The sequence below is a fragment of the Eurytemora carolleeae genome, unplaced genomic scaffold (genome assembly GCF_000591075.1).
Source record: "Eurytemora carolleeae unplaced genomic scaffold, Eaff_2.0 scaffold1028, whole genome shotgun sequence".
NCBI lineage: Eukaryota > Metazoa > Arthropoda > Copepoda > Calanoida > Temoridae > Eurytemora > Eurytemora carolleeae.
The window spans coordinates 164,183-176,346 of NW_019397130.1; the positions used below are offsets into that span (position 1 = coordinate 164,183).

The window sequence follows — 12,164 nt, forward strand, 5'->3', positions numbered from 1 at the left end:
CAGATTTTTTTTAATTAAGTTTTTATTTGAATATTACCTGATAACAGCAATTTCTCTGAGTGCTTTCAGTTCTTCGTAAGACCGAATCTGATCTTGATGATCCTTTACAATCTTATAAAAAATAAAATTAAATATGGTTAAAATTCAAAAGACGGAGGTCCATATGTCAATATAAAAGTGTTCTAACTATGCAAAAATTTATCTATGTAAATAAATGTCTATAAATGTCTGTGTATTGTCATAAATCATACTTTTCATAATGCTGAAATTCAGAAGTGATAAGACATTGCAATCTACTCAATAAATGTCAACTAGAATATATTTTATAATTCTTTTAATATACATTCACTGAAACCCAAAATCCTATGCCATGTACAAAATCAAAAAATAAAAACGAATTAGAGAAGAAAACAAACATGTAAAGAGACTGTACATTTAACTTTAAATGACCTTCTTAACTGTAGATTTACAACAGTGCCCTTTAAACTTTTGTCTGATCAAGAACGCGCATAGTGTGATCTATGTATGCATTGCAAGCGTTTAATATTTAAAAAAGATTATCATCTATGTTCCAAAATTCATTCAAAATGAACATTTTCATTCAAATTTTTAAAACCACGTTCTACATAAAATATCCTTAATTTTAAGAATTCTAGAACGGGAAATATGGTTCAATTGTGAATTGAACATGCACCTTAACCCTATCTCTGCTGGGGTACTTCAAAACCAGGATATGCTGGGGGGGGGGTCAAGTTGACCCCCCCCCCCTCTAAATCCATGTTTAATGTCCAAATATGACAAATGATACATCATTGAAAAGCTCTTGTGCTCTACTTTTAGAATCTGCAAAAAGCCCTTAACCATGCCAATTCAAATATGCAAAAAATTTTGCAAAATTTTAAATAACCTGATTTTTAATCAAGAAAAACTAAAAATGTGCAAATTTCCTTTGACAGGTTGTTTGCAAAATATTAGCAATTTTTTTTCGCAAAACTTGTTCAATTCGTTTTCTTATGTCAAAGGCTTTTCAAAAAGCTAAATTTTATCAAAATCTGACAAGTGGAAGTGGGTCAAAACAAAGATTTAGTTTGTTACAGGAAAAAGCAGTCATTCAGGCAGTGTGCCTGAGGACTCAGGCAGTTAGTATTAAAGCCCGGTTTTAGGCCTAAAGGGAAGGCTTTGGGCATGTAGGAAAAGTCAGAAAATTCAACAGCCTCAGACCAATACTTTTTGAGTTATGTAAAAAAAACTACAGGGGGGGGGTCAAATTGACCCCCCCCCCCAGCAGGAATAGGGTTAAGACCTGGTAAGTCAATTGAAGTTACTTCTACACTTACAGTCCCTTTAATATTGTTACTTTATACCTTGAGAAGTTCAGGTTGTGATGCCGGGTTCTCCAGGTGGTTCATGAACGCCTCCACATACATCACATTGTCCTTTGCTAATGATACCAGACTTAACAGTGTACTCCTTTCTCTAGAACAAGCAACATTCGATCAATCAATCAATTTCAAATTCAATCAATCACTAAATCAATCAATCAATCAATCAGTCGACCAAAATTAATTATGTTATCATTGACTATTGAGTACAAGGTTAGATCCTTTAATATTAGTAATAATATAAATTTTAATGTAAGAAACCAGTTTTCCTACCTTTTCCTTCTGATGGAATGAAGAGAACAAGTAATTGCGTATTTCCACCATTTACGAGGATTTTCAGTCACATGGACATTTGGGCGCCATCTTAGATATATAAATTATTCTAATACAGAATCAACAATTAATTTTGAATATAAAAGTAAACATTAAAATTAAATTTTACCGATCAAGGGTTCTAAAGACTTCCAAAAATTTGAGAGGGGGAGGGGGGTAGTAAAAAAAGGACATAAACTGGCAATTTTGTCCCCTTTTTGAATATATTTACCCAAAAGCTCATTTAATTCTCCCGGAAATCATTTACTTTCCCAAAAAAGGGAGTAACCATTTAACTCCACATCACTGAGGATATCAGAGGACTCTCTTTACTCTCCAGCTGATTTAGGAGAGACAAACCTCCACCTCACTGAGGATATCAGAGGACTCTCTTTACTCCCCAGCTGAATTAGGAGAGACAAACCTCTACATCACTAAGGATATCAGAGGACTCTCTTTACTCTCCAGTTGATTTAGGAGAGACAACCACAAGGGTTCACCATAATCGTTTGTAGACCTCATCAAGAGATTCATCTCCTGTAGCTCTAGAACTTGACCAATTGCTCTCGTACCAGCCTGTCTGAACTATTAGGATATCCTGGCTACAGAGGAGAACTAGGATACCCAAAATATCAGATGCTGCCTCATCCTTACATTAGAGACGCTGATCTTTACAGACAGCTCTTCAAATATCTGGAGCAACTAGAGGATCCATTCAGACTTAGGACTCCAGGAGCAGATACTGGGGGCGCTGCTTTTTACAGACAGCTCTGCTGAAGAAGAACAAGATGATCTTGATGCAGGAGATGCTCTTCTTTACAGACAGCTCTCCACATATCTGTTGTAGAAGCAACCAATATAACTTAGGGACAGGAGACGATGATCTTTACAGACAGCTCTTCATATATCTAATCTAATCTAATCATTTATTTTTCCGTTGAAAATATTACAGATTGAGCATAAAACTGAGCATATATGATTTTTATTAATTCTCAACGGAAGGAGAGCAGCCATAGCAGGGCTGTTTTCAGGTTGGTTTCCTGGCAGTTTACCGTGGTGTTAATTAGAACTGAACTGATGTGATACGTTGAGGGACTGGGTTTGGAAAAGGTGGAGGAACAGGGTCAGATTTGCTCAATTAACATTTGGTTCTTGATTTGAGACAGTAGGCAGAAAACAGAAACAGAGGCGCCAGGAACTATTGCATTTCTATTTTTTTGCGCTGCAAAAAAAATTTGCAAAAGTTAAAGGTCCACCGCTTAACAATACCTTTTTCCAAAAAAGCAATGCCAGAGCACCGATTTTTATAAGAAGGATTTAAAAACTGCAAATTGCTTGACTTAAAAATCCATTGTCGTAGAATACAAGAAAAATTATGAGTATGCAGTTAAAAATAACGATCAACTAGAGAAGAACCAACAAAACAGTTTGTTGCAAATAAAATTTTCACTCTTTGACAGAAATGATTTTTAATCGTAGATTTGAAAGAAAGTTTATTAGTAATACTTGATATTTCAGGATTATTTAGAGCTAAACTGTTCCAGCATTTAGGCAAATCAAAGAAAGGAAATCGTTGTAAAGATTCATTATCAACTCTTGGGATAAAATATTCATCAAAGTTTCTTAAATTATACAAATTCACAGTCAATACAGACCCCCCTCAGATGAATGTCTGTAATTGTAATCAATAGAATAACGTTGATCATTACATTATCATTATCATTATTATTATCATTATCATTATTATCATTATTATCATCATTATCATTATTATCATTATTATTATCATTATTATCATAATTATCATTATCATCATTATTATCATTATTATTATTGTACCTATTATCCTCTGGTACTGTATATCTGAAAGCTGGACGGATATTGTGTTAAGCTGAAGGTTTCCAACAATCCTCCCAACCTTACGACTGAACACAACAAATAAAATCCTCCCAACCTTACGACTGAACACAACGAATAAAATCCAACCTTACGACTGAACACAACAAATAAAATCCAATCTTACGAATAAACACAACAAATAAAATCCAACCTTACGACTAAGCACAACAAATAAAATCCAACCTTACGACTTAACACAACAAATAAAATCCAAACTTACGACTAAACACAACAAATAAAATCCAACCTTACGACTAAACACAACAAATAAAATTGAACCTTATGACTAAATACAACAAATAAAATCGAAACTTATGACTAAACACAACAAATAAAATCCAACCTTACGACTGAACACAACAAATAAAATCCAACCTTACGACTAAACACAACAAATAAAATTGAACCTTACGACTAAACACAACAAATAAAATCGAAACTTACGACTAAACACAACAAATAAAATCCAACCTTACGACTAAACACAACAAATAAAATTGAACCTTACGACTAAACACAACAAATAAAATCGAAACTTACGACTAAACACAACAAATAAAATCCAACCTTACGACTAAACACAACAAATAAAATTGAACCTTACGACTAAACACAACAGATAAAATCGAAACTTATGACTAAACACATCAAATAAAATCCAACCTTACGACTTAACACAACAAATAAAATCCAACCTTACGACTAAACACAACAAATAAAATTGAACCTTACGACTAAACACAACAAATAAAATCGAAACTTACGACTAAACACAACAAATAAAATCCAACCTTACGACTAAACACAACAAATAAAATCGAAACTTACGACTAAACACAACAAATAAAATCCAACCTTACGACTATACACAACAAATAAAGTTACAAACTTACAAGAACAAGAAATAGCACAAAAGTTAAGTCTTTAAAAATCAGAACAAACCATAAAGAATAGTAATCAAACAAACCATAAAGAATAGTAATCAAACAAACCAATTATTTAGGGAACACTTGCCTCGACCTCAAACTTGTTTATATCTATATCTTAGCAACCTACTGTTTTTAGCTAAGGCTTTTAGTTCTAGCAGTATTTTGATATATTAAAGGACTAAAACATCATGATAACAAGATTTAATGATTAGAAAAGAAATTGTTTGAGNGTGTCTGTATTCAAATAAGAACACATATCCACCAAATAAATAAATATATAAATATATAAATAAAGAAGGATGATAAATCTACTTAATATCCCAGGTATTGGTGTCTGTATCCAAGTAAGCACACATATCCACCATCTCAACAATCTTGAATGCTTCCATCTGTCCCTGTAATGCAATCAATCAATCAATAAATCGAAAAATCGAAAATGACCAATCAAACAATCAATCATGAAATCACCCGATTAAAAAGTCAATCAATCAACAATTCAACCGATCACCCAATCATTTAATCTATCGTTCAATTAATTAATCAATCAATCAATCAACCAGATAATTAATAAAACAATTAATCATAAAATCAAACAATTAACAAGTCAACAATTCAATCAATAATTCAATCAATCAATCAACCAATCAATCAATCAGTAATTCCATTAACCTGTGCAGGATCCCTGTGCACGAAGCGCGGTGACCACGTTTCATCACAAGTTTGCGCAACTAAATTAATTGTAGTCAGTAAGCAGATTTTCTAGCATGGTTTACAGTTAGTGTAGCTGATGCTCATGATCGACTGGATCTACAGGGGACAGAGCAGAGGGTCTTTGAGCTTTCAGGCATTTCTTTGAAAAGGATAAACAAAGTTTGTCACATTATAAGACATAAGATACAATTAGGGTGACTCGCAAAAAATTCTCCCAAATAAAGATTTAATTTATTCGAAAAATAATGACTTGTTCAACGAACTACCCAGGTAGTTCAATGTGAGCGGGTACTAGGTTCAACTATCTTCCTAATTCAGCTACTCATTAACTCCGACCTCAAGTAAATAACACTTTAAATTGTAATATTGTTCAAGCAATAACAATGAGCCAAACAAAGCAAATTTATTCAATTGCCAAATAAAAGATAATATTTTAATTCTATTTACATTAAGACTGCTGATTTTGTTATTTTTAAGTTACAATAGTAAAAAATAATTATAATTGAAGACAAGACCACCACTTGACCCGGTGCAAAGCTTTCTGTATTTTTACCAATAATTTAAGGGACTGTAAACATAATTTCAAGTAACCCCCTATGCAAAGATGGCAATGCCCGACTCACAACGGTACCCTTGAAACCTTTATCTGATCAATAATATGAAAGATATTGTTGTTTTTCTAGGTTTCAAAGTGTTTAATTCTAACAATTTCTATATAACTTTCAGCAGTAGAAATGCGCAAGTAACTCTTGTAGAGAAAATTCAGAATCATTGATGTCTAATTCATATTTGACCAGACAACGCTTTTGAGGGTACCATTGTGAATCGGACATTGCCATCTTTGCATGGAGGGTCACTTGAAATTACGCTTATAGTCCCGTTCAGATCCACTGTAACTGAATTTCTTTAAATTATTTCAACAAAAAAATCCTCTGGAAACACTAAAAGTTTGCCAGACCAAAATGTACAAAAAAAATGCTTGGGGAACACAAAAAGTTTGCCAGATCAAAATGTACAAAAAAATGCTTGGGGAACACTAAAAGTTTGCCAGATCAAAATATACAAAAAAATGCTTGGGGAACACTAAAAGTTTGCCAGACCAAAATGTACAAAAAAATGCTCGGGAAACACTAAAAGTTTGCCAGATCAAAATGTACAAAAAAATGCTCGGGAAACACTAAAAGTTTGCCAGACCAAAATGTACAAAAAAATGCTTGGGGAACACTAAAAGTTTGCCAGATCAAAATGTACAAAAAAATGCTCTGGAAACACTAAAAGTTTGCCAGACCAAATGTACAAAAAAAATGCTCGGGAAACACTAAAAGTTTGCCAGACCAAATTTACAAAAAAAATAATAAGTAAAGATTGAATTTTGAAAAAAAGGTTACGCTTACCGAGGGATTTAAGGATAAACCCTGCTGCATGCACGTGACCGGGTTGGGAAATGTCGTCTTCATATCGAACATGAACATCACGGATATGGATCTTAACAAAAGTAAAAGTAAACTGATAACTCTATGAAAATTCTGCCTGGATCCCCCCCCCCTATATCAAAAATCAACTTTCTATCTAAATTTACACTTAACTGAGAATAAATCTGATATAATTAGTATAATTAGACTGACAGCCCATACAAAAGCAGTATATCTTTTAAACTAGGAAATTGTTTTTTATTTTCATTATCCATTTTTCTTGGATTTTTCTTCTATACCTGCAGGTTCTCTAGTATGGTCCCTATGTATGACTCCCCGAAGTTTATCCAGGATGAGTATGCAGGATAGTAGGAGGAGGAGGAGGGACTCTCATGAGCAGCTCTCCAGTCAGATTCTATACCATCCAGGACCTGGAGCTTACTCTCAACCTGGACCTAGATAGATGGATAGATGAATAGATGGATAGATGGATAGATGAAAGGATGAATAGATGGATAGATGGATGGATGGATAGATGGATAGATGGATAGATGGATAGATGGATAGATAGAGAGATGGATACCATTTGAGCGTAGAATAAATATTAAGTATTTCTTTAAGTTATATTTTAAGGTAGAATTAGTATCAAAATACTGATTGATTGAACTATTCTCATTTCCATCCGATGTTTCTGTGCAGAGATTATTGTATAAACCTCAAAATTGGTTTCCCAATAGTGGAACTGACTGACACCATGCTTGCATAGTTGTCTATGAAGTAGCACGGTGTCAATCGAAGATATCGGTGTCAATCGGAGATATCGGTGTCAATCGGAAATATTGGTGTCAATCGGAAATATTGGTGTCAACCGGAAATATGGGTGTCAATCGGAGATATGGGTGTCAATCGAAAATATTGGTGTCAATTGGAGAAATCGGTATCAATCAGAGATATCGGTGTCAAGCGGAGATATTGGTGTCAATCTTTGTCAATCGGAAATATCGGTGTCAATCGGAGATATCAGTGGCAATCCGAAATATTGGTGTAAATCAGAAATATTGGTGTCAATGAAAGATATCAGTGTCAATCGAAAATATCGGTGTCAATCGGAAATATCGGTGTCAATCGGAGATATCAGTGGCAATCGGAAATATTGGTGTCAATCGGATATATCGGTGTCAATCAAAGATATCAGTGTCAATCGAAAATATCGGTGTCAATCGGAAAGATCGGTGTCAATCGGAGCTATCGGTGGCATCGGAAATATTGGTGTCAATCGGAAATATCTGTGTCAATAGGAGATATTGGTGTCAATCAGAGACATCGTTGTTAATAGGAGATATCGGTGTCAATCGGAGATATCGGTGTCAATCGGAGATATCGGCGTCAATCGGCGATAATCGGAGATATCGGCGTCAATCGGAAATATCGGTGTCAATTGGAAATTAAGTAGCAAAAATACATTAAAACGTGAATAAAAGAATCAATAAATATGATTGAATTAATTGATAAAAAATGAATACGTGAATAATAAATGACTAATAAATATATACTTAAAGGGACTCTAAGCGTACTTTCAAGTGAACCTCCATTCAAAGATGGAAAACGGTACCCTTGACAACTTTATTTGATATGTGAAAGATATTGTCGTTTTTCTAGCTTTAAATTGTTCAATTCTGTTTATTTCTATATGTTTTCCCGCAAAAAAATGTCACTTTAAAAAGAAACCATACTTTAAAATTATAAGATTATGAATCGGGCATTGTCCTCTTTGCATGAAGGGTCACTTGAAATTACACTTACAGTTAAGAGTAAAGGAACGAACTGACCTAAGCCTCGAGACTGGAATAGTAAGCTTTATATGTCCAACTATCCCACTTTTTACCTGAAAAAGCGTAAAACAATTAAATATAATTAGTAAATATCTAATAAAATAAATCAAGTGAATTTTTCTGAGAATTTTTAGNGGTGGGGGGGGAGAAAGAAAAGTTAGGGAAGAAGGGGGAAAATATTACCTCAAGACTCGGTTCAATAAAGCGGAGGGCATCTTTTCTGAAGGGAACATTCTGTAGATCAACCTCACCCTAAATAGATAAATTTGCATATGAATGAACGGATGAACATTTGAACGGATAGAAGGAAGGAAGTATGGTTGTATAGGATAGAAGGAAGGATAAACATATGAACGAATGAACATATGAACAAATGAATGGATGAACGAAAGAATGAATGAACATATGAGCGAATAAAAATATGAACGAATGAACATATAAACTAATGAACATATGAACGAATGAACATCTGAACGAATGAACATATGAACGAATGAACATATGAACAAATTAAAATATGAACGAATGAACATATGAGCAAATGCACATATGAACAAATAAACATATGAACAAATGAACGGATGAACGAATGAACGGATAAACAAATGGATGGACGAACAAAAGGAAGGATGAACGAATGAACGGATGAACGAATGAACGAATAAACGAACAAATGAGTGAATGAATAATGAACAAATGAACCTATGAAAAAACGAAAAAATTTGCTAATAAACAAATGAACTTAAATGAACGAATAAATAAATGCAAAAATGAACAAATGAAGGAATAATCAATAAACAAACAAACGAACACCCTAACAAATACCTGCAATAAACTAATGGACAGCTGATGAGTATCCACATTCTCCAGATACTTCCCTAAGTAGTTGTTGAGGAACCAGGTGACCAGCCCCTCCAACATTCTAACAAAAGACTAATAGCCAACTTTAAGATCGCGTTCATCTTTGAAATTATTTGCGACAATCATTTGTTAAAATAATTGAAATCTGAACAATATTCTTAATATCCGAGGCCGAATTTAAACTAAGTATTTGAGACGCGGCTCAAACAAAGTTGGTTCTTCTTGAAATTGTATTCAGTGTTTTGAGATCTGAGCCGGCGCTCAATTGGATCCGATTTTTGGCGATTCATTTTTTGATTAAAGATATTCATACTTGTTAAATAAGATCGATCAAAGGAATGTCGAAAATTGTTTTAAAACTCCAAGACAGATTTTAAGCCGTCGTGTTTCATGGCTCAACCAAAACATTGCAGTACGGTTCCTCTGTACATACTACATAACTATGATAGTGTACATTTGTTTACTTGATTCATCCTTACCTTATTAATCTTTTTTATATCACAATTTGTATCACATAATTATTCTGAAAGTAGAAAGGAATTTTGTTATGTATATAAAAAATAGATAATAATTCATAAAATAACATTTCTAATATTTCTTTTTGTCGCAATCTTTATTTCCGCAACACACTTTCTCCTGCCACAAATAAATCTTTAACATCCCCGTTTCAGATTTGCTTTTACGAAAAAAACAAAATGACGATTTAAAATTTTAGACAAAACGGAGAAAATACCGGTTTATAAGACAAATAAAAATCAAAATGGAGGTTTTGAACAAGAAAAAAAATGGCGGTTTAAAACAAAATGGAGAAAAATAGAATGACGGTATAGAACAAGACAGAGAACATTTAAAATAGAGGTTTTGAACAAGATGATGAAAAATTAAAATGGCGGTATAAAATAAGATAAATATTTAGATTTATCCCTGAGGTTTAGGGTTGAGAATATCAATGACAGGTTTATGGTTTGGTGTCCAGGGTCCCAGACTTTCGTTGGCGTAGAAATCCATCGGATAAACCTCTATCTAAATAAAATATGAGAGAATCAATCAATCAATAAGTAAACCTCTCTCTAAATAAATATTAGAAAATAAATCAATCAATGAATCTGTAAAACTCTTTCTAAATAAATAGGAGAGATTCAATCAATCAAGCAGTAAATCTAATTTTAAATAAATATGAGAAATAAATATGAGATAATTAATAATCAATCAATCAGTGAACTTCTTTCTAAATAAATAAGAGAAATTCCATTTATCAATCAATCAATCAAACAGAATTACAAAATAACTCAATTGTTAACTAAAGCTTCAGAATAGCAATCGATCACGATGTTGCAAATCCATGTATTTTACCAATTAGTTTATCAATTCATCTATCAATCAATAATAATTCTGTAAATCAATTAAATCAATCAATTATCAATTAATCAGTAATAAATCAATCAATCAAACACTCATTCAGTAACCAATCAATCAATCATTCATTTTAACCAATGCCAATCAATCAATATGTACCTGCCAGGGTATCTCTTCAAGAGCTACTGCAGCCTCATAAGGAGATAATATTGGAGATTTAAACGCTAGACCCCAGTCTATCGACAGCCGGGGACAGGCTATCTGAACAAATTTTAGGTTTTAGCCGATATACAACTTTTCTGGGGGGGAGGGTGTTTAGGGGAAACTAGAGGATGAGAAAATACGCAAATTAAAGTTTTGATCTTTTGTTAAACTGGAGGTTCCAATAAGGAAGCACTATTTAAAAATTATAAAACTTAAAGCCTCAGCCCCTTACCTGAATCCAGGCCCCTACTTCCGGCATTAAACTCAGCTTCTGTGGAAATATTTCTGATAGAAGAATAGTTACAACTTCCTTCCCAGCCTTCTCACACTTGGCCTAAACATTATACGTAGTGTCAAATATCGTCTTCCTTCAATTCACAAAGAAGTTGAAATCCGCGGGAAAAATACAAAAAATACACAAGAAATTCACAGTTTGCTAACTATAAATAATCAAGGACTAAAGGGCCGAAGATATAGACCAAGTTTATTATTAAGAAACTTCAGGGGTTTAAACTTCTTAAAAAACATCCTCTCAAAACTCCCGTAACATGCTACTTCCCTATTAAATTAGGAAGTATAACAAGAGGTCAAAACGTTATGGGTCAAATAGCACTAATCTAAAACGTTTGATATCGATATCCTATGAACTGAAATTTTTAAGAGAAATGAATATTTTAAATTCAATATAATTAGTTTTAAAATCGTAGCTATTGAAATATGATTGATGTCATCCAATTTTTACATCTTTTTCTAAATTTCTAAATTCTTCTAAAATTCACTAATTGTAAAATCTTTGATTTTCTAAATAAATCAAACCACACCATTATTATATATTTGTCATCATGTGTAATTTTGCGCGTCTTCAATCGTTTTAATATTCAAAAAAAAATTTCAAAAAGGACAACATGGGGAGCTTTGCCNCCTGCTCCAGTAATTTCAATAATATTTCTATGTTTTACTTTGTTTAATTTGAAAATGATTTGATTGATTGATTGATTGATTGAACCCTTTCATCCGGTGATTTACAACACAAAATTTTGGACTCGGGACATTTTGAATTTGAGAAAAAAATGAATTATATTTTTGTGATAAAGTACTGTAAGCCTATTACCAATAATCCCAATAATTTTATTATAACAAACAAAGGATTTACCTTTAGATGATATAAAATATTAGGATTCCCTTGTCTTCCAAGAGTACCTAAAATAAAAAAATTTTAAAAATTTCCTGGGAAAAAAATCGATTTAATATTTTAGACATGTGTAT

At 32.9% G+C, this 12,164-nt stretch overlaps 2 protein-coding genes across 2 annotated transcripts in view; both read right to left on the bottom strand.

Annotated features, from left to right (window-relative positions):
* LOC111712180 (vacuolar protein sorting-associated protein 13D) overlaps positions 1-9,869 on the bottom strand; it is a 119,976-nt gene extending 110,107 nt beyond the window's left edge. Inside the window, exons 1-13 of the mRNA XM_023486726.1 lie at positions 9,818-9,869; positions 9,303-9,399; positions 8,661-8,729; positions 8,471-8,530; positions 6,945-7,100; positions 6,628-6,718; positions 5,192-5,250; positions 4,835-4,917; positions 3,810-3,847; positions 3,534-3,680; positions 2,457-2,532; positions 1,365-1,476; positions 38-111 (exon numbers count right to left, since the gene is read on the bottom strand). Coding sequence (XP_023342494.1) covers positions 38-111; positions 1,365-1,476; positions 2,457-2,532; positions 3,534-3,680; positions 3,810-3,847; positions 4,835-4,917; positions 5,192-5,250; positions 6,628-6,718; positions 6,945-7,100; positions 8,471-8,530; positions 8,661-8,729; positions 9,303-9,398 — 1,061 coding nt within the window. The 5' untranslated portion in view covers position 9,399; positions 9,818-9,869. The remainder of the gene's footprint in view (positions 1-37; positions 112-1,364; positions 1,477-2,456; positions 2,533-3,533; positions 3,681-3,809; positions 3,848-4,834; positions 4,918-5,191; positions 5,251-6,627; positions 6,719-6,944; positions 7,101-8,470; positions 8,531-8,660; positions 8,730-9,302; positions 9,400-9,817) is intronic.
* The window catches only part of LOC111712181 (2-(3-amino-3-carboxypropyl)histidine synthase subunit 1), a 16,976-nt gene continuing 14,671 nt past the window's right edge, over positions 9,860-12,164 (bottom strand). The window contains exons 17-21 of the mRNA XM_023486727.1: positions 12,052-12,098; positions 11,131-11,232; positions 10,854-10,955; positions 10,263-10,361; positions 9,860-9,974 (exon numbers count right to left, since the gene is read on the bottom strand). Coding sequence (XP_023342495.1) covers positions 9,927-9,974; positions 10,263-10,361; positions 10,854-10,955; positions 11,131-11,232; positions 12,052-12,098 — 398 coding nt within the window. The 3' untranslated portion in view covers positions 9,860-9,926. The remainder of the gene's footprint in view (positions 9,975-10,262; positions 10,362-10,853; positions 10,956-11,130; positions 11,233-12,051; positions 12,099-12,164) is intronic.